Raw genomic sequence first — 21,485 nt, 5'->3', positions numbered from 1 at the left:
TATGCTAGCCCACGCTAGCCACGCCCACGCCCACTCCCACTCCACAGCACGCCCCTCCTATTGGCTCCCTCCCTACTCTAGAAAGCGTGCCTCTTGGCCCCGCCCCACGCTTTCGTAGCCCGTCTCTCTTTGGCTACGCTTTCCGCTCGCCCTCCGCGCTGCTCTCCCTAGGCCCCGCCTTCAGCCCAGCCTGGGGTCGCAGCCGGCCCCCGGAGGGGACGCCGACGTCGGCACGCCGGGGCGGGGCCGGCGGGAGAAGACGCGCGTGTTTGGGGCGTGGGCTCCCTCGCGAGCCTTTGGCCGGCTGCGCTCCCCGGCAGCCGCTCTCGCCGGAGCCGAGTCCGCTTCCGAGGCCGCCGGTGGGCGGCATACGCCGCGCCTGCGCAGCGCTGGGGCGCTGCGGGCCGCTCAGGCGGCCATGGCGCACCGCTGCCTGCTGCTGTGGGGCCGGGGCGGCTGCTGGCCCCGCGGCCTCCCGCCGCTGCTCGTGCCTGGCGCCGGCCTGGGCCTCAGCCAGCGGCCCTGCCTCCGGAGGGTGAGTCCCGGGCGGCCGGCGCCCTTTGCCCTGCCGGTAGCCTGCTTACGGCCGCGAGCGGGCGTCAAGGTCACCGCCCTGCCGGAGCCGCAGCCGGGCCCCTGGGGAACGAGGCCGCGTGCCTGGTGGGGTCCGAGCCGAGCACCTGGCCCTCCGGCCCGGTGTCCGTGGTGCCGCGGGCGCTCTCGTGTGGCCGGCCCTGGGTGTTAGGTTCCGTCTGGGAAACGCTCATCTGTGGTGGAGCTGGGTTTTGGTCCTCAGCAGGCAACAGAAACCTGCGTGGGTCACGGCGCGGCGTGTTTTACCTGCTTTTATGACCTTGGAAAACAGAACGCGTGTGGTGTGTGTGTATTTCAGGGTCGCAGCGGGGCTTGTGCAGTCGGAAGATTTGGAGCAAGGCCCCGCGTCCTTTGTTTTCCCAGCTGTGGATTGGGCCTGTTGCTGGCCTTCTGAGACTGGCCCTAGGAGATACCAATAACTACGAATTCTCAGTATCAAAAATGCCACTTCCACAGGGTGGTAACTACGTATTTGGTTACATAACAGGGCCTGCCCTCATCAGGAGGCTGTTTCTCTTGAGTGGTAACAAGCCCTGTGCAGGGCGCAGTGTGATGCTAGTGTTGACAGAACCAGGCAGGCGTCTGTCTCAGGGAAGGTGTATTGATTAGTGGGTGTCAGCTGTTGGCTGACACAGCTGCGGCTTGTCAGCCCTTAGCGGTGCATAACATGATTGAGGCCCTGGGGTCAGCCATCGGAAGTTGGCTTGACCACTTAATGGCCCGAGACACTTAAAAGGAGGGAGTAATAGTACAGTGACCCCATGGTGTTCGTGGGGAATGGGCTCCATCAAGGATGCTCAAATCCCCTATATAAAACAGTATTGAGTGCATGTAATCTATGCACATTCTTTCGTATACTTTGAATCGTGTTCAGTAGGTGCAATATTTTCCTCCAAATTTTATTTTTTAAAAGATTTATTTATTAGAGAGAGGTGGGTCTTCTGTCTGCTGGTTCATTCCCAAAATGGCACCAAGGACTTGCTTGGGGCTGGGCCAGGCCTAATCCAGGAGCCTGAAACTCCATCCAGGTCTCCCATTTGGGTGCAGGGGCCCAAGCTGTTGGTTCATCTGCTGCCTTCGCAGGTGCTGCAGCAGGGAGCTGGGTCAGAAGCAGAGCAGCTGGGACTGCACTTGACAGCATCACAAGTGGCAGCCTCTCGAATATTTTCAGTCTGTGCCTGGTGCAGTCCCCTGAGTCCCAGGATGTGGGGTCCCGGAATATGGAGGACTGACTACTGCATTCACGATTTTTACCTTGAAGCACCCTCGCTAGTCTTTTGTTGATTCCTTAGTTCTCATCCGTTTCCTACTCCCAGCTGCCCTTGCATGACATCCATTTTCTCATCCTGTCCTGCTTTGATCCCTTTCCTCTTGCCCCTAAATATTGGACTCAGACATACAAAGGGCAGGTAGGGATCTGCCTTGTGAGTTTGCCATTTTTATGTTGGGAATCTCATCCAAAAGGCCTCCCTTTGCCGTGGCCCTGTCGCCCAGTGAATTAGCTCATGCTTCTGTTGATAGTTTTGTTCACATGTCATCAAATCCATCATCGTAATATGTGCAGTCCAGGGGTTTTTAACTTATATGCAAGGTTATTAAACCATCACAGTCCCTATTCCAAAACAAACATTTTCATCACTCCAAAAAAAAAAAAAAAAGTCCCATAACCTTTAGTAGCCACTCTCGGTTTCACTATAACCATCCGCTTAGCCCTGTTCTGAATATTTCACATAATTGGAATCAGACAATGTATAACCTGTCTAGCTTCATATACGTAGTGTATTTTCAGGGTTTATCTATGCATCAGTACCCTTTTTATGGGTGAATAGTCCACTTGTGGATGTACCACATTTTATTTATCCAGTCAGCAGCAGTAGGACATTTGAGTTGTCCACATTTGGGGGTTGCTATAAATAATGCTGCTCTGAACATTGACACACATTTTTTGAGGATCTATGTTTTCAATTTGAGTGGGAGTGGAATTGCTGGATCATATGGTACCTTTACATTTAACGTTGTGAAAAATCCACAGTGATTGCACAGTTTTACGTTCTCACCAGCGATGTACAAGGGCTGCAGTTCTCAGCAGTATTTGTTGTCTTTGATTATGGCCACCCTAGTGGATGTGAAGTGGTTTTACTTGGTCCTGTGAAGTTTTGATTTTCTTCTTAGGCCGTAAAAGAGGCAAATGGTGAAAGATTTTACTACAGATGAGCTTCACATGAAACCTTCCCACCTGTATTTAAATGCCTGTCCCCACTCCAAAAAAATAGTGGTAAATGTAAGTGTCAGATTTGGACATTTTCCCTCAGTGTCCCTTGCTATTGATTGTTTTTAATTGTACGTCTAAAAATGTAATAGGGAGCTCCTTTGGCTTATTAATATGTTTTATACTTTATTTAGTGTGTTTACAGACAGCTTTTTTGCAACATGTTGTATAAAGTAGGAAAATATTTGTAATGGAACTTGTATCACCATGATACCAAGATGACAGTATATCAGGTATTTTTAGCAAATGTTGATAGTATAAGAATTATCAGGCCGGCGCCGCGGCTCACTTGGCTAATCCTCCGCCTTGCGGCGCTGGCACACCGGGTTCTAGTCCCGGTCGGGGTGCCGGATTCTGTCCCGGTTGCCCCTCTTCCAGGCCAGCTCTCTGCTGTGGCCAGGGAGTGCAGTGGAGGATGGCCCAAGTGCTTGGGCCCTGCACCCGCATGGGAGACCAGGAGAAGCACCTGGCTCCTGCCATCGGATCAGCGCGGTGCCCCGGCCGCTGCGCGCCAGCCGCGGCGGCCATTGGAGGGTGAACCAACGGCAAAGGAAGACCTTTCTCTCTCTCTCTCACTGTCCACTCTGCCTTGTCAAAAAAAAAAAAAAAAAATCAGTGGCTGGAGCTGGTACTGTGGCAGCTGGTTAAATCACCACGTGCAGTGCTGCGTCCCATATGGTGCAAGTTTGAGTCCTGGCTGCTCTACTTCTGATCCAGCTCCCTGCTAACGTGCCTTGGCAAGCAGTAGAGGATGGCCCAAGTCCTTGGGCACTCATGTAGGAGACCTGGAAGAAGCTCCTGGCTTCCACTTGGCCCAGTTCTGGCCATTGCAGCCTTTTGGGGAATGAAGCAGCAGATGGAAGATATCTCTAACTCTGACTTTCAAGTAAATAAGTAAATCTTTCTAAAAAATTATCAGTGGTGTTGGACCATAACTTCTTATGGTTGAACTTACATAAATTTAGAACTAGGTTGACTGGCAGCACCGGTCTGTAATTTCAGGTAAATGTCTTGCTGTGTGTCAGATCATGTCAGTGAGTCAGCATGAAGCAGCAGGTTTTTCTGTGTCTGAGTTTGTCTTTTAAATATTACTGGAGATTAAGTAAACATTGCCAGAGTGACCGCTGTCAGGTAATTGTAGTGACAGTGATCCACAATTTTAAATGATGTTCGATTTTGAAGTATTCTTGTCTTCTGGGTAATGATGTTTGTTTCCTGGCTCTGTTGCTGGAACAGAGTGGCAGACTGCTGATAACCCTTGCTGTCCTGAGGGGGTGGTGTTCTGTGCTAGTTAAAACTGCTGTGCAAGGGGGAAACATTCCACCCACTCTGGTATTAGGAAGTAAAGCCCTCTTGCATTTGTTATCTTGATATGGCCTTCATGCTTTGATTTTTCTGTTGTGTTGCAGTTTTACCGATATGCTACAACTCAGGCGGCAGCCAGCAGAAATTCCCTCTTGACAGATATGATTGCTGCTTATCAGAGATTTTGTTCTCGCCCGCCGAAAGGTAAGCACACAGGTGTGGCTGCAATGTTGAAGAGACGTGTCGTCAGCAGGGTTTCCTGCGCTGGTACACGGGTTTAGTTTCAGGTTGACTCTTCTGTCTCCTGTAACCAGTCTGCACCTCCAGCTTCTTTCTGATTACAGCGATGAAAATATGTCACCCTCAAATACTAAGCGTTTTATAGATAGTGAAATTGGCATGCAAAGGAGGCTTTCCTCTTTAATACTTGAGGGTTGTAAGCTGCATTAGACTTTCATGTACTTTTTTTTTTAAGATTTATTTATTTATTTGAGAGGTAGAGTTACAGATAGTGAGAGGAAGAGACAGACAGAAAGATCCGTCCACTGGTTCACTCCCCAGATGGCCGTAACGGCCGGCTGTGCCAATCTGAAGCCAGGAGCTTCTTCTGGGCCACCCACGCTGGTGCAGGGGCCCAAGGACCTGGGCCATCTTCCACTGCTTTCCCAGGCCATAGCAGAGAGCTGGATGGGAAGTGGAGCAGCTGGGATTCAAACTGGTGCCCATATGAGATGCCTGCACTGCAGGCAGCGGCTTTACCCGCTGTGCCACAGCACTGGCCCCTGGCTTATATGTTTGATGATGTATCAGCTGGTTTAAAAGCAAATGAGCACACGTACACCTTGATGAATTTTATTTTGAGGATGTGTATTTTTTCCTTTTCTAACAGGATTTGAAAAATACTTTCCGAATGGGAAAAATGGAAAAAATGCTAGTGAACCTAAAGAAGCTGTGGGAGAGAAAAAAGGTACTTTTTAACAAAGATTTGTTTGGCTTTATTGTTTTTCCCTAACATATGATGGTAATTGTTTGTACCGAATAAAGAGTTACCGTAAATCACTTCTGAAACTGTAGGTTATGTGTGCATGAAAGATTTACATCCTGTGTTTCGTTGCACCTTAATTTTCTGTTTGTATTTTCCTGTCATTTTTAGGTTAAAGTAAATTAGTTATCTCTAATCACCTTAGAGATACTGACTGATCAAACTCAGTATATTTGGTAGATGTCTGACACATAATTTAAGCCATTGAGAAAAGTCTTAGCTAATACATCTCATTTATGTAATGTATATTGGGGTATAATACACTATTTTTTGAAATTGTTCTGATAACCTAATATTCCCAAAACTCTTCAGACAGGGTTTCTGCCTTTTTTTTTTTTTTTTTTTAAGATTTATTTTACTTATTGGAAAGGCAGAGTTACAGAGAGGCAGAGAGAGATCTTTCATCTACTGGTTTACTCCCCAAATGGCTGCAACGGCTGGAGCTGAGCCGATCAGAAGCCAGGGGCCAGGAGCTTCTTCGGGACCTCCTATATGGGTGCAGGGGCCCAAGCACTTGTACCATCTTCCACTGCTTTCCCAGGCGCATTAATAGGGAGCTGGATCGGAAGTGGAGCAGCTGGGACTCGAACCGGGGCCCAGATGGGATGTTGGGGTTTTAACCTGCTGCGCCACAGTGCCAACTTGCCAGACAGGGTTTCTTAGAGCTGAGTGGCTGAAGGGGCTCTGTGGGCCCTGAGCTTTTGCCTTCATTTCATGAGTGTGATAACATTTAGCATATGTTGGCATTCACCTGACATCTTACCTTTTTAGGGAGTTGTGAGAAAAAATAGAATTCAACCTTGTTTGTTTGGTTAAGATTTATTTATTTGAAAGGCGTAGTGACAGGGAGAGACAAAGAGATCTTCCATCTGCTGGTTTACTCCCTAAATGCCTCCAACAGCCAGGGCTGAAGCTGGGAGCCAGCCCCAACTGGGTCTCTCATATGGGTGGCAGCAACTCAGGTGTTTCAGCGATCATCTGCTGCTTCCCAAGTGCATTAGCAGGAAACTGGATTGGAAACAGAGTAGCTAGAATTTGAACTGGCACTCCCATATGGGATTTGGGTGTCAACAAGCAGTGGCTTAACCCGCTACACTGTATGCCTGTCCTCCTTGTTTTTAAATAAGCTTAGCATCTAGTTGGAGAGACAAATAATGTGCTCCAAGAATACAGGGATTGGAAAAGCAAGGCTAGGAGGTCAGAGGAGGGAGAAACACTAGCATGGGTTATGTCCCTGGGGTTCTGGGCTGCAGTGTTGGCAACACAGGCAGCTGCCAGTTTTCTCAGGGCACAGCAGATAGTCCTTGCATCTTGGTTTAGGAGCAGAGTAGTGAGAATATGTGCATTTTATGTGTACAAGCTTGGGTACCTTTTGTATCTGTGTTGCTGTGTCCCACAGTAGGTTGCAGTGTTGTCAGACAGCTTGAGTGGTATGCTGTTGCTGTGTTTCCCAGTCGGGGGCCTTGGCAGAGGGGAGGTTCATGCATATCATAGCCCACCCTGACTTGGCTTCATTTGAGATGGGTACAGGGGCTCTGTGAACTCAGCACAGTGTGGTGAGTATGTCGTAAAGCCACAGTGTCATGGCACTGAGCATGACTGGGTACTGCAGCCTCCCATTCTGACACTGGAGGGGTTGCTGCTGGTGGTTGTAGACTTTAGAATGCGATTTGTTGGGCCCGGCTGCTTCTCTTCCAATCCAGCGCTCTGCTATGGCGTGGGAAAGCAGTGGAAGATGATTCAAGTCCTTGGGCCCCTGGACCCACGTGGGAGACTGGGAGGAAGCTCCTGACTCCTGGCTTCGGATTGGCGCAGCTCCAGCAGTTGCGACCATTTGGGGAGTGAACCAATGGACGGAAGACCTTTCTGTCTGTCTCTCCCTCTCACTGTCTGTAACTCTACCTCTCAAGTAAATAAATAAAATCTTTTAAAAAATGCAATTTGTTGATCTTCAAGAGAGAGAAGAGGGGAAAGAAGTGAAGGTGTTTGTGATGCAGTAGTGTGCTAAGGCTGCTGTTACACGATGTCACCGGCTGGGGAGACTGAGTGTCTCATAGGCTTGGAGGCTAGAAATCCAGCAGCAAGGGGTCAGCAGCAGGCAGTTCAGGGCTGAGGGGGAATCTGTTCAAGGCTTGTAGTTCACTGTCTTTCTCCAGGTCTCTTCAAATCACTTGCTCTGTGTGTGTGTGTGTGTGTGTGTGTGTGTGTGTGTGTATTTTCTAAATGTCCTCTTTTTATAATGACACCATTATGACCCTGATGACCTCATGTTAACTTGGTTTCCTCCTGTAGAGATCCTGTCTCTAAGTAAGGCCATAGTCTGAGTGCTGAGGCTTAGGGCATTAGCACCTGGATTTGGGGACGCCTACAGTTCAGCACATAACTGATTAATTTAGATTGTTGCAGACTAATTTTGTGTGGTTTTTTTTTTCTTTTTGCCAATGATCAGTCATGACTTTTGTTTACAACAAGCAGTGCTTTGTGGGAGTGGGAAAGGGGAGTCCTCACTTTTTAACATTGAGCAGGGGTGCAGGATTTTGCTTGCCCAACTCTGTTATTAACACTGCCCCAAGTTGGCTGGCTCCATGGCTCACTTGGCTAATCTCCCCCTGTGGCGCCAGCACCCTGAGTTCTAGTCCCAGTTGGGGCGCTGGATTCTGTCCCGGTTGTTCCTCTTCCAGTCCAGCTCTCTGCTGTGGCCCGGAAAGGCAGTGGAGAATGACCCAGATCCTTGGGCCCTGCACCTGCAAGGGAGACTGGAGGAAGCGCCTGGCTCCTGGCTTTGGATTGGCGCAGTGCGCCAGCCGTGGCGGCCATTTTGGGGGGTGAACCAACAGAAAAAGGCAGACCTTTCTCTCTGTCTCTGTCTCTCTCACTAACTCTGCCTGTCAAAAAATAATAAAATAAAAATAAATAAATCTTAAAAAAAAAACCACTGCACCAAGTGATCCCACAAATTACTTAAGCTCTACTTTCTTCCTCTGAGATGGGTATAATAGCATACCTCTCAGGCCATTGGGTTATTGTGCACATTTCATGAGATAATGTGGTAGAATATCTGGAATCTCCTTGAATGTTACTGTTTTGTATTTGCATCCTATCTCAGTGCTTTATTTAGTAACTTGTAGGTTGCTATCATGTATCGTTTAGTAAGTCATTTATTCATCTAAATAATGAAAACATTGTGAGAGATAAAACCTGCCGTGCTGTGTGTGCTGTTTCTCTGTGAACAGAATCAAAACCAGCATCTACCTCACGCTCTTCTGGAGGAGGCGGTGGTGGCGGTGGAAAGCGAAGCAGCAAGAAAGATGATTCTCACTGGTGGTCCAGGTTCCAGAAGGTCTGATTCTAAACTTTGTTCATTTGGAGGTTCCGATGGGGACCCCCGGAAAGGTTGGGAGGGATTTGTGTCACATGGTGTGGATCGTTGTGGGCCAGTTTTGTTTTTCACGGAAACTGTCTTCCTTTTTGCCAGGGTGACTTTCCATGGGACGACAAGGACTTCAGGATGTACTTTCTCTGGACTGCTCTGTTTTGGGGTGGAATCATGCTTTACTTCTTGTTCAAGAGCTCGGGGAGAGAAATTACTTGGAAGGACTTTGTCAATAACTATCTTTCTAAAGGAGTAGTAAGTATTTTATGGGGTTGGTGGCTGTAGTAGTTCAGAAGGCGGGCTTGGGCCAGCCGACCAAGAAGGAAGTAAAGCAGTCAGCAAGGCAGAGCCAGCCTTGCCTACCACACTGTATTGGTTTTTGTTTGTTTGTTTTGACATGCAGAGTGGATAGTGAGAGAGAGAGACAGAGAAAGGTCTTCCTTTACCGTTGGTTCACCCTCCAGTGGCCACTGTGGCCGGCGCACCGCGCTGATCCGAAGCCATGAGCCAGGTGCTTCTCCTGGTCTCCCATGGGGTGCAGGGCCCAAGCACTTGGGCCATCCTCCACTGCACTCCCTGGCCACAGCAGAGAGCTGGCCTGGAAGAGGGGCAACCGGGACAGAATCCGGCGCCCCGACCGGGACTAGAACCCGGTGTGCCGGCGCCGCAAAGCGGAGGATTAGCCTAGTGAGCCGTGGCGCCGGCCACACTGTATTGTTTTAATGCTGAAAATTGCTGCATTTAAAAAACCTGTTTTGACCCAGCATCTCCAAATTTTCGAGATTCCTTTTATCTCACCTGGTTTTTCTTTTCTCTCTCTTTTAAGATGTATTTTATTTATTTGAAAGGCAGAGTTACAGAGAGGCAGAGAGAGAGAGAGAAATTTTCCATTCCCTGGTTCATTCCCCAAATGCCACTATGACTAGAGCTGGGCTGATCCGATGCCAGGAGCTTCACCCAGATATCCCATGCAGGGCCTAAGCACTGGGGCCATCTTCTGCTGCTTTTCCAGACACATTAGCAAGGAACTGGATCAGAAATGGAACAGCTGGGAATCAAACTGGCACCCATATGGCATGCCAACACTGCGACAGCAGCTTAACCCACCATGCTACAGTGCCGGCCCCTTCTCTTTGTTTTTTTTTTTTTTTTTTTTTTTTGACAGGCAGAGTGGACAGTGAGAGAGAGAGACAGAGAGAAAGGTCTTCCTTTTGCCGTTGGTTCACCCTCCAATGGCCGCCGCGGCCGGCGTGCTGCGGCCGGCGCACCGCGCTGATCCGATGGCAGGAGCCAGGAGCCAGGTGCTTTTCCTGGTCTCCCATGGGGTGCAGGGCCCAAGCACCTGGGCCATCCTCCACTGCACTCCCTGGCCACAGCAGAGGGCTGGCCTGGAAGAGGGGCAACCGGGACAGAATCCGGCGCCCCGACCGGGACTAGAACCCAGTGTGCCGGCGCCGCTAGGCGGAGGATTAGCCTAGTGAGCCACGGCGCCGGCCCCTTCTCTTTGTTTTTTAAAGATTTATTTATTTGAAAGGCAGAGTTACAGAGAGCAAGAGAGGGAAAGACAGAGAGCTCTTCAATTCATTGGTTCACTCCTCCGGTGGCCTCAATGGTCAGGGCCAGGCCAGGCCAAGGCCAGGAGCTTCATCTGGATATCCCTTGTGGATATCCCAAGCACTTGGGCCATCTTCTGCTTCCTAAAGTACATCAGCAGGAAGTTGGATCAGAAGTGTAGCAGTCAGGACATAAACTGGCACCCATTTGAGATGCCAGTGTTGCTGACAGGAGCTTAGCCCACTGTGCCACTCTGCAGGCACCTCACCAAGTTTTAGCATTGCTTCCAATGGTAGTCCTGGTAGCCTGCCATCACATTTTCTCATGTGTCACTGCTGCCGTGTGCCAGCCAGCCTTTCTCAGAGCTGTTTTTATGTCTTCACTGTTTTCAGTATTCTGAGTTTGGTGGCTACTCAGTTGTTAGAGTGGACAGGCTCCAAGGGAGGGCCTCAGGAGAGTGTGTGGTGAGTGACTGTTTGCTAGAAGCCTTGGTTGCCACCTGCTGGGTCTTTGGCCAGGTGAGATTGTATTTCAGTGTGTTTAAAATGCTGTTGATGGTCAGACATGTTATTTAATATTACTAAGAAAAATGTAATGAGCTGCCAGTGAAACTGTGATATGGACTCACTTTATAATTGGATCCCAATTTCTGAGATGTTAAAATATGAATAGTGTGCATCTTAGAACTGATGAAATGTCATGATAGCAAGAGAAGCAATATTAGGCCTGCTGTGTCACCTGGGGGGCAATGCTTTATCCTCCTAACACTTGGTTTTATGGATAAAATAAAAATCCAATATTAATACTTCCTGAGCTAGTATAAAAAAATCTAAGTTATTCCTGAGGCTATACAGGAGAATAAGAATGGAAGAAATGGAAATGGTTACGTATTTAGATGTTTTACCTTTAATATGTTTACTTTGAGATTACAAGCCCAGAATATACATTATTGTAAAATAATCAGTAAGACCAAGATAGCTGAGTGAAAAGTAGGTAGTTGTGTGGAGCAAAGAATATAACTCAGGTATAAAATAAGAAATGTGAGGCTGGTGCAGTGGCATAGAAGGTTAAAACATTCACCTGCAGTGCTGGCATCCATGTGGGTATGGGTTCGAGTCCGGCTGCTCCATTTCCAATCCAGCTTCCTGCTAATGTGTGTGGGAAAGCAGTGAAAGATAGCCCAAGTGCTTGGGCCCCTGCACCCAAGTGGGAAACCTGGAAGACACCCTGGCTTCAGATCAGCCCAGTCCAGCCATTGCGGACATTTGGGGAGTGAACCAGCAGATGGAAGATCTCTTTCTGTCTTGCTCCTTCTCTCTGGCTTTCAAATAAATAAGTAAATCTCTCTTTTTTTTAAAGTGAATATAAGAAATGTAAATGGAAGGGAAAAACAGAAAAAGAAAAGCATGACAAAACTTAGCTTCACAAATAAACATAGATTAAAAGCAAGAAACCAGATTTGCTATGATTATTAATAAAGAGTCATAACTCAGGGGCTGGTGCTGTGGATCACTTGACTAATCCTCTGCCTGTGGTGCCAGCATCCCATATGGGCGCTGGGTTCTAGTCCCGGTTACTTCTCTTCCAGTCCAGCTCTCTGCTGTGGTCTGGGAAGGCAGTGGAGGATGGCCCGAGTGCTTGGGCCCCTACACCCGCATGGGAGACCAGGAAGAAGCTCCTGGCTTTGGATCGGCTCAGTGCCAGCCATGGTGGTCATTTGGGGAGTAAACCAATGGAGGGAAGACCTTTCTCTCTGTCTCACTGTCTATAACTCTACCTGTCAAATAAATTTAAAAAAAAGTCATTACTCAGTATTGACAGGACATGTGAAATGGGCAGTCTCAGTACATCTTTCATGTAGGGCAGTGTGTATAAAGAGGCTTAATCTTTTGAGCCACTTTAGTAGTTTTTTTTTAATAAGATTCACTAGGTTATTCATTTGAGAGTTTTTTAAAAGAGAGGAGCAGGAAAGAAACTAAGTGAACATCTAGGATGAGGGAAATAGTTTTGTGTCTTAGTTGGTCAGAAGCACAAAAATGAGTAAGCTGGATTGGAAGTGGAGCAGCCAGGACTTGAACCTGCGCTCATATGGGATGCCTTCACTGCACTGGTGGCTTTACCCACTATGCCATAGCGCCGGCCCCCAGTCATTGCATTTTTTTTTTTTTTTTTTTTTGACAGGCAGAGTTAGAAATGTCTTCCTTCCGTTGGTTCACCCCCCCAAGTGGCCGCTATGGCTGGCCAGCTACACCAATCCGAAGCCAGGAGCCAAGTGCTTCTCCTGGTCTCCACATGCGGGTGCAGGGCCCAAGCACTTGGGCCATCCTCCACTGCCTTCCCAGGCCACAGCAGAGAGCTGGACTGGAAGAGGAGCAATTGGGACAGAATCCGGCACCCCAGGTGGGGCTAGAACCTGGGGTGCCAGCACCACAGGCAGAGGATTAGCCAAGTGAGCCAGGGCGCCGGCCCGTCATTGCATCTTGAAGTTAATTTCGCTTCTTTTTTTTCCTTAGTAACTCAATTAACTTTAAAGAAGCACCCAAGAGGCCAGCGCCGCGGCTCACTAGGCTCACCGGGTTCTAGTCCCAGTCGGGGTGCCGGATTCTGTCCCGGTTGCCCCTCTTCCAGGCCACCTCTCTGCTGTGGCCCGGGAGTGCAGTGGAGGATGGCCCAGGTACTTGGGCCCTGCACCCCATGGGAGACCAGGAGAAGTACCTGGCTCCTGCCATCGGATCAGCGTGGTGCGCCGGCTGCGGCAGCCATTGGAGGGTGAACCAACAGCAAAAGGAAGCCTTTCTCTATGTCTCTCTCTCATTGTCCACTCTGCCTGTCAAAAAAAAAAAAAAAAAACACCCAAGAATGATACATCTTTTGCAAGCACTTAGTCTTAATTAGAATACAACTCTTTGAGGACAGAGGTCCTACATGGGAAGTTAGTGTGCGGTGACTCTTGTTAATTTAATAATTAGTACTCTTATGTGTGATGTCAGTAATCACCTAAGGCTTTTGACATGAGCTGTCTAGGCTATGGAAGCTTTTTTAATTCATAGACTCCGTCAGTATTTAGGCAAGGCCATAACAAAGCAGACATTTTAAATATTGTATTAAAATGGAGGATTTTTTTTTTTTGTCTAGTTATCAAAAGCTTCATCATGGAGAATTTGAGAGGTACAAGAGAGAGGGGTGGGTGTTTATGAGAGTAATATGCCACTAGAGAGGGACACCTGCATCCTATATTGGAGTGCCTGGATTCAAGTCCCAACTCTGTCAAATGGTTGAGTCCCTGCCACTCACTTGGGAGACCCAGTGTTCCCAGCCCTGCCTGTTGTATGCATCTGGGGAGTGAACCAGTAGGTGGGAGCTCTCCATTTTTCTCTCTGCCTTCCAAGTAAATAAAACAAATAAACATAAGAAAAGTAAAAATAGAGTTGAACGCTGAACTCACATGCAGGCATGGGTGGTCTTGTTTCACCAACACCCTTACCCTTCATGGCCCATATCCAATGGCTGCCGCGGCCGGTGCACTGAGGCTGGCGCACTGCACTGATCCGATGGCAGGAGCCAGGTACATGGGGTGCAGGGCCCAAGCACCTGGGCCATCCTCCACTGCACTCCCTGGCCATAGCAGAGAGGTGGCCTGGAAGAGGGGCAACTGGGACAGAATCCGGCGCCCCGACTGGGACTAGAACCCGGTATGCCGGCGCTGCTAGGCGGAGGATTAGCACAATGAGCCGCGGCGCCGACCAGAAGGAGAGCTTTTATCTGCTGGTTTACTCCCCAAGTGCCCTCAATGGCCAGGGCTGTGCCAAGCCAAAGCCAAGAGTAGGAATTCATTCTTGGTGTCATGTGGATAGTAGGAACCCAGTTATTTGAGTCATTACCACTGCCTCCTAGGATCTGCATTAGCAGCACTTGTTCTGAAGAGGAGTAGCTGGGACTTGAACCAGCACTCATGTGGGATGCCAGCACGGCATGCTGGGGCTTTATCTGCTATGCCACAGTGCCAGCCCCTGATGTAGTCTTTTAATAAGCTGAATTTGGTTTACTAATCTTTTGTTGAAGATTTTTGCATTTATAGTCCTTTACATTGGTTGGTGCTTTTTTTGGTCATATTTTATTCTGTCTTTAGGATCAAGATAATGCTGTCCTTATAATAAATTAAGAAGTGTTCCCTCCTCTTCAATTTTTTGAAAAATTGGAGAAGAGTTGGTAGTAGTTCTTTATTAAATAGTTAGTAGAATTCTTTAATCCAGGGCATTTCTTTATCAGGAGTTTTTTTTTATTATTATTATTACTGATTCAAACTCCTCAGCTATAGGCTTACAGATTTTTCTGTTTCTTTGTGGTTCACTCTTGGAAAGTTTGTGTTTCTAGAAATTTGTGCATTTCATCTAGGCTATCCAATTGTTGATGTACAGTTCTTCATAGTGATCTCTCAGAATCCTTATTTCTGTATGTCAGTGTCTATAGTATCCTTTCATTTCACCTTGCATGTTTTTTAAGATTTTTTATTTATTCAAAGTCAGAGAGTTACGCAGAGAGAAGAGAGGCAGAGAGAGAGAGAGAGGTCTTCCATCCACTGGTTCACTCCCCAATTGCCCACAACGGCCTGAGTTGCGCTGATCCGAAGCCAGGAGCTTCTTCCGGGTCTCCCACATGGGTGCAGGGACCCAAAGACTTGGGCCATCTTCTGCTTTCCCAGGTCATAGCAGAGAGCTGGATGGGAAGAGGAGCAGCTGGGACTAGAACCGGTCCCCATATGGGATGCTGGCACTTCAGGCCAGGGCGTTAACCTGCTGCACCACAGCACCGGCCCCTGCATGGTTTTCTTGACATTTCCTGCAGTTTTAGTGATAATGAACTGCCTCAGCTTCTGTGTATGTGGGAATGTCTAATTTTTCCCTTACTTTTGAGAGAGAATTTTGCCAGATACGTGATTCCTGGTTGATGTTTTTTGTTTGTTCGTTAGCCTTTTGACTATTGACCTGTTGTCTTTGGCCTTAGGTTTCTGATGAGAGGCGTATTCACAGTCTAATCGGAATCTTTTGAATGTGACGTGTTGTTTCTCTTCTTGCTTTCGAGATTCTTTGAAAAGTTTTATGTATGGGGTGGGCATTTAGTCTGCTGGTTAAGAAGCTACTTAGGACACCCACATCCTAATTCGAGTCTCCTGCTAATGGATGCTTGGGAGACAGCAGTGATGGCTCAAGTAGTTGGGCCCCTGCCAACACGGTGGAGACCTGGATTGAGTTTCCTGGCCCAGTTTCATCCTAGTCCAGCCCTGGCTGTTGTGGCCATTTAGGGGAGTGAACCAGCAGATGGGAACTCTATTTCTGTCTCTCAAATTAGTTAATGAAAAATTTAGTGTTACTTACAGTGTATCTTGAAATGGGTATCTTTGAGTTCACCGTATTTCGAGTTTGTTGAGCTTGGATGTCATTGTTCTTATCTTTAATCAGTTTGGAGGTGTTTTCAGCCATTATTTCTGTATTCTCTCTGACCCTTTCTCTCTTCTTCTTCTTCTTCTTTTGGAATACCCACACGTGTGTGTGTGCTGGTCCAATGGAAGGTATTCCACAGATCCTTAAACTTGATTTCACTTCAGCCTCTTTTCTTTCTGTTCCTCAAACTCAACTTCAGTTGTCCTTCCTTTAAATTATGATTCTTCTGCCTACTCCAATTTTCCTTTGAATCCCTTTAGTAAATTATTTTAAATAAATTGTATTTATTTGAGAGAGAGAGAGAGACATGACAGAGATCTTCCACCCTGGTTCATTCCCCAAATGCCCACAACACCCAGGGCCAGGTCAGGCTAAAGCCGGGGGCCTGGAACTCAATCTGCACCTTCCATATGGCTAGCAGGGACTCAAGTAGTTGTGCCATCACCTGCTGCCTCCCCAGGGCACACATCAGAAGAAAGCTGGATCAGAAGTGGAGGTGGAACTCAAAGCCAGGCAGCATGGTATGGGATGTAAGTATCCCAACAGTGTCTTAACTGGAGCGCCAAATGCCCACTGCTTTTATTCAGATTTTTTTTTTTTTTTTTTAAGGATTTATTTATTTGAAAGGCAGAGTTACACAGAGAGAGGAGGAGAGGCAGAGAGAGAAAGAGAGGTCTTCCATCCACTGGTTCACTCCCCAAATGGCTACAACGGCTGCGGCTGCACTGATCTGAAGCCAGGAGCCTCCTCCAGGTCTCCCACATGGGTGCAGGGGCCCAAGGACTTGAGCCATCTTCCACTGCTTTCCTAAGCCGTAACAGAGAGCTGGATCGGAAGTGGAACAGCCGGGACTTGAACTGGCACCCACATGGGATGCCAGCACTGCAAGTGGCAGCCTTACACGCTATGCCACAATGCCCAGGCCCTCCCTTTTATTGATTTTTAAATTTTAGTTATTGTAGTTTTTAGCTGCAGAATTTCTTTTGTTTTGTTTTTAAGTGCTCTTTATTGATAGTCCCATTTAATTTAAGTGTCCTTTTCTTGACATCTTCCTTTAGTTCTTGGAGCATTTTTAAGATAATTATTCTAATTCTCTTTGTCTAGTAGATCTGCCATAGGCTCTCTTCAGGGACAGTTCTGTTTTGTTTTGTTTTAATGAATGGAACATAGTTTCCTCCCTTTTGTGTGCTTTACGACATTTTTTGTTGTTGAAAACTGGCCATTCTGATCTGATTAAGTCTGGATATCAGATTCTTCCCCTTTCCCAGTGTTTTCTGTTTAATGTTGTTATTCTGAGTGTTGTAGGCTGTTTATGTGCCAAGGATCAGCCTGAAGTGTAAACTTAAGATTTACTCGGGCCTTTTCTGAAACTGTGCCTTTCTTTGGTGTGCATGGTCACTTTCCAGTTTTCCCTGCATATGCGATTGTCTTTTAACATCCTGACCTTTTATATTGGCTCCAGAATCGGGAGAAAGAGAAGATGAAGAGCATAGATGAAGGAATTAGCCCACTAACCCCTGGCGGTCAGCTCCGTTCCTTCAGTGCCATTTCTCCTTTGCCTAACCTTTTGACTTCAGAAGCAGCAGTCAGGGCACAGCTTCCTGGTTTTTGGAGAATGGATCCTTTTTGCCCTTTCTGACTGTTGCAGGCTGCACATCAGCTACTCCAGAAACATGGGAATGTATATAGCTGAGGGAGGGCTAGAGCTAGGTAGCTGCTACCATACTAAAAGCTGAAATTGGCAGAAATCAGCCCTAACTTACCACCATCCAGACCTCCTCCAGGGAACTGCAGGCCTTCAATAGACTCTAGAGTTCCAGAATAGTTAGTCAGAGGTGTTCTGCTTGCACAGTTATGGAAACAGGAGACTGATTCCTGACGTCTTACTCCATTAGCTTTCCAGAATTCTATCTACTCAGATTGTTTTCTTTTTAAATTGTCTATTTATTTGAAAGGCAGAGAGAAATCCTCTGGTTCACTCCCCAGATTCCCACAATAGTCAGGACTGAGCCAGGCTGAAGGTGAGAACTCAATCTGGGTCTCCTGCGTGGGTGACAGAGACCCAGCTGCTTGAGCCGCCGGCTGATTGCCAGGGTGTGATCAGCAGGTAAGCTGGGATTGGGAGCAAGCTGAGATGTGACCCTGAGTACTCTGATGAGGGATGCAGGCATCCCAAGTGATGTCTTAACCAAACACCTGTCCCTCTACTCGGAAGTTTTTTTTAAGATTTATTTAATTTATTTGAAAGGCAGAGTTACAGAGAGGCAGAGACAGAGAGAGGCCATCCATCTGCTGATTCACTCCCCAAATGACCACAACGGCAGGAACTAGGCTGATCTGAAGCCAGGAGCTTCTTCCAGGTCTCTCACGTAGGTGCAGGGACCCAAGGGCTTGGACCATCTTCTTTTTCTTTTTTTTTATTTAATAAATGTGAATTTACAAAGTGCAACTTTTGTATTGTTGTGGCTCCCCCCCACAGCCTCCCTCCCTCCCGCAGCCCTCCCCTCTCTCACTCCTTCTCCCATCCCGCCCTTCATTGAGTTTCATTTTCAATTACCTTCATATACAGAAGATCAATTTAGTGTATACTAAGCAAGGATTTCAACAGGCTGCACTCACACAACCGCACAAGGTATAGGGTAGTGTTCAACAAGTAGTGTTGTTTTTAAGTTTCATAGTAAAACACATTAAGGACAGAGATCCTACGTGGGGAGCCTGTACCCAGTGACTCCCGTTGTTGATTTAACAATTGACACTCTTATTCATGACGTCAGCAATCACCCGAGGCTCTTGCCATGAGCTGTCTAGGCTATGGAAGCCCCTTGAGTTCACCGACTCTGAACTTGTTTAGTCAAGGCCGTATCACAGTGGAGGTTCCTTCCTCCCTTCGGAGAAAGGCGCCTCCCTCCTTGATGGCCTGTTCCTTCTGCTGGGGTCTTGTTCACCAGGATCTTTTATTTAGGTTGTTTTTGCCACCGTGTCATGGCTTTCCATGCCTGTGAGACTCCCATGGGCCTTCTGGCCAGATCCGAAGCCCCAAGGGTTGATTCTGAGGCCGCGGTGCTGTTTGGGGCGTTTGCCATTCTATGAGTCTGCTGTGTGTCATGCTTCCCCCGCAGGATCATTCTCTCCCTTTTAATTCTATCCTTCATTGTTTGCTTACACTGGTCTTATTTGTGAAATCTCTTCGACACTTACTCTATCTTTTTGATCAGTTATGTACTTACACTTATCACTTTACCAAGTGCGCTGACATTGGTACATGCCTCCTTGATAAGATTGAGTTGAAATCCCCTGGCACATTTCTAGTTCCACCATTGGAGGTTAGTCCGAGTGAGCATGTGCCGACCTATATATCTCCTCTCTCTCTCATTCCCACTCCTATATTTAACAGAGATCACTTTTCTGTTAATTTTAAACGCCTAAGAATGATTGTGTATTGATTACAGAGTTCAACCTGTGGTATTAAGTAAAACAAACAGAGCAACAACAACAACAAAAAATACTTAAAGGAAAAAAATAGTAAGTTGTTCCTCAACAGTCTAGACAAGGGGTGACCATGTCATTGTCTCTCATAGTGTTGGACCATCTACTGCTTTCCCAGGCCATTGCAGAGAGTAGGATCGGAAGTAGAGCAGCTGGGACTTGAACTGGTGCATATGGGATTCCAGCACTGCAGGCAGCGGCTTTACCTGCTGCGCCACAGTGCTGGCCCCTCTACTCAGAATTTGAAGTAATTATGTATCTCAAGTGAGTGAGGATATAATTTATATTTCTCAGATGCAGTAAGTAGCCTGCTTCTCAGGAGTAGCTTTTCCGATGTGGCTGAGCTGGGGCAGGCCTTCGAATGTGCTAACAGGTGCCTGAGGAGCAGTCTCCATCTCTCTGTGTCTCCATCACACTCTGGCTTGTGGCAACAGTGTTGTGGAAAGTAGAGCACTTCTAATCATTCCCTGCCAGACCACTGTTAAGATCAGCTCCTCCCCTATTCCAGCTCCTCTGGCAACTCTGGGGCTCCCTAACTTGCTGTGTGTGTGTCATTCATACCTTCCTGACTTCCTGATAAAGCAGATAATGGGAGACAAGCATGTCTGGATTCAGCCCCAGACCTTAGGATGAGGCATTGAGTGTTAGTGTGAATCTTACATAGTTAGGAGAAAGTATTGGAGAGAATGTGAAGCAATAGGGATATTTTGCTGATAAAAGTGAGTTGGAGAACAATTTGGCCTTACCTAGCTAGTTAAGTCGGGAGATCTGTGTACTCTGCAACCCAGTGTCAGTGTGCCTGTCCACAGGTCCACATGGAGAAACTTTAGAAGAGTGCCTAGTGGGCTGATGTTGGGTAACAGGTAAAGCCACCACCTTTGATGCCAGCATCCCATATGGGTGCCAGTTCTGGTCCTGGCAGATCTTCTGATCCAGCTCCCTGTTAATGGCCTAGGAAATGCTGTGGAAGATGGCCCAATTATTTGGGCCCCTGCCACCCACATGGGAAATCAGGATGAAGCTTCTGGCTTCAGCCTGGCCCAGTCCTGTCTGTTGTGGTCATCTGGGGAGTGAAGCAGCAGATGGAAGACCTCTCTTTGTGTCTCTCCCTCTTTCTCTAGAACTCTGACTTTGAAATATAATAAAAACTAATCTTTAAAAAGCAAAACAGGCAGAAGAGAGTAAAGCTATTGTTTGGGTTATGTATGTGTGCAGTCCAAGTTAAAGGATGTGTCCTAGATCTTTCAGCCCCTGAATGACAGCCGTCACTCCTGGGCGATAGCTGTGCCCTGGTGGCTTCCCCAGTGTTGCAGGTGGGGACATGGAGTGCCCCTATCTAATTCTTTCCTTTGTTTTTGTATGTCTGAATTGTCACATGCTTCTTAAGTGATCTTAAAAGAATATCTTAAGTATTTCCTGTGAATTTATGTTGATATCTAACTTTTTAAAATTCTAGGTAGACAGACTGGAAGTCGTCAACAAGCGTTTTGTTCGAGTGACCTTTACACCAGGAAAAACTCCGGTTGATGGGGTAACTCATTTTATTAATTGATATGAATTAGTTACAAATTAACTTTCCAGATTTGAAATGGGAAAGGAAATGTCCCTCACGTTGTAGTAGACACATACACTGGATGTGCTTGTGTGATGCTCACCAGCCTAGTGAACATGTGAACACAGTGTGTTAGTGATGTGATTCGGGGCAGTGTTTTGTTTTTGGTAATCATTTCAGCTGTACATATAGGAAACAGTGAATAAAATCTGAGTGTTCAGTATTCCAGAACAGTCTGATTTTTCATGACTATGAGACAGTTTGGTTAAGCAAAAAATGTTGCAATCTTATGTTTTAAAACAGCTCTATTCTAGTCACTTTAAGAAACATTCTGATCACCTGTCTCCCAACCCTTTTGTGATATTATTTCAATTTCCATTTGTTTTGCTGTTTTAAAGACAATTTGTATTTCTTTTCTAACTGGTTTAGGCTGTACTTCAGGGACCCCAGACCAAGTTGAATGCATTGAGGGGTTCATGGGGGAGGGAGAGGCACCACTTCCGGGTGGTATCCGGTCCTCCCTTGACATCTGCCTTTGTCCCCTCCCCCAGACTGGTGTTCTACAGTCCTGCTGGCTTCCAGGGCCAGACATCTCTTACCAGATTGCATCCCTGCTCCCTTGGGATAATTTTAACTGTTTGCTAGCCTTTCTGCCTTGGATGGGGTAATATTTCAAGGAGAAAGTAGAAGTGATAATGACTTGTTTAATTTGTGCAGAAACAAATATAAGAATAGCCATAAAGTTATGGCCCTGGTGTTTCGGTCATATTTAAGAAAGTTGTTTGATGGTTGATTTTCCCTGCGTTCTGTATGCCTTAGGGTGAAACGTACACTCATAACTATGCTACTTTTTCCCTCAGACTTTTAGT

General features: G+C 47.1%; 1 protein-coding gene across 2 annotated transcripts in view; it reads left to right on the top strand.

The window, feature by feature from the left end:
- The first annotated feature begins 108 nt into the window (after positions 1 to 108).
- The window catches only part of AFG3L2 (AFG3 like matrix AAA peptidase subunit 2), a 56,825-nt gene continuing 35,448 nt past the window's right edge, over positions 109 to 21,485 (top strand). The window contains exons 1-6 of one of the 2 annotated variants that reach the window (XM_070050510.2): positions 109 to 535; positions 4,273 to 4,372; positions 5,058 to 5,135; positions 8,444 to 8,550; positions 8,686 to 8,838; positions 20,521 to 20,595. In XM_070050510.2, coding sequence (XP_069906611.1) covers positions 419 to 535; positions 4,273 to 4,372; positions 5,058 to 5,135; positions 8,444 to 8,550; positions 8,686 to 8,838; positions 20,521 to 20,595 — 630 coding nt within the window. In that variant the 5' untranslated portion in view covers positions 109 to 418. Of the gene's footprint in view, positions 536 to 4,272; positions 4,373 to 5,057; positions 5,136 to 8,441; positions 8,551 to 8,685; positions 8,839 to 20,520; positions 20,596 to 21,485 lie in introns of those variants that run through there. The other variant, XM_070050509.2, reaches the window with a different exon arrangement.

Source organism: Oryctolagus cuniculus, chromosome 10, assembly GCF_051225735.1.
Source record: "Oryctolagus cuniculus isolate XC-2025 breed Fujian yellow rabbit chromosome 10, ASM5122573v1, whole genome shotgun sequence".
Taxonomy (NCBI): domain Eukaryota; kingdom Metazoa; phylum Chordata; class Mammalia; order Lagomorpha; family Leporidae; genus Oryctolagus; species Oryctolagus cuniculus.
Note: the sequence above shows the minus strand (reverse complement) of the source record. Positions and strands in the feature narration are given on the sequence as shown.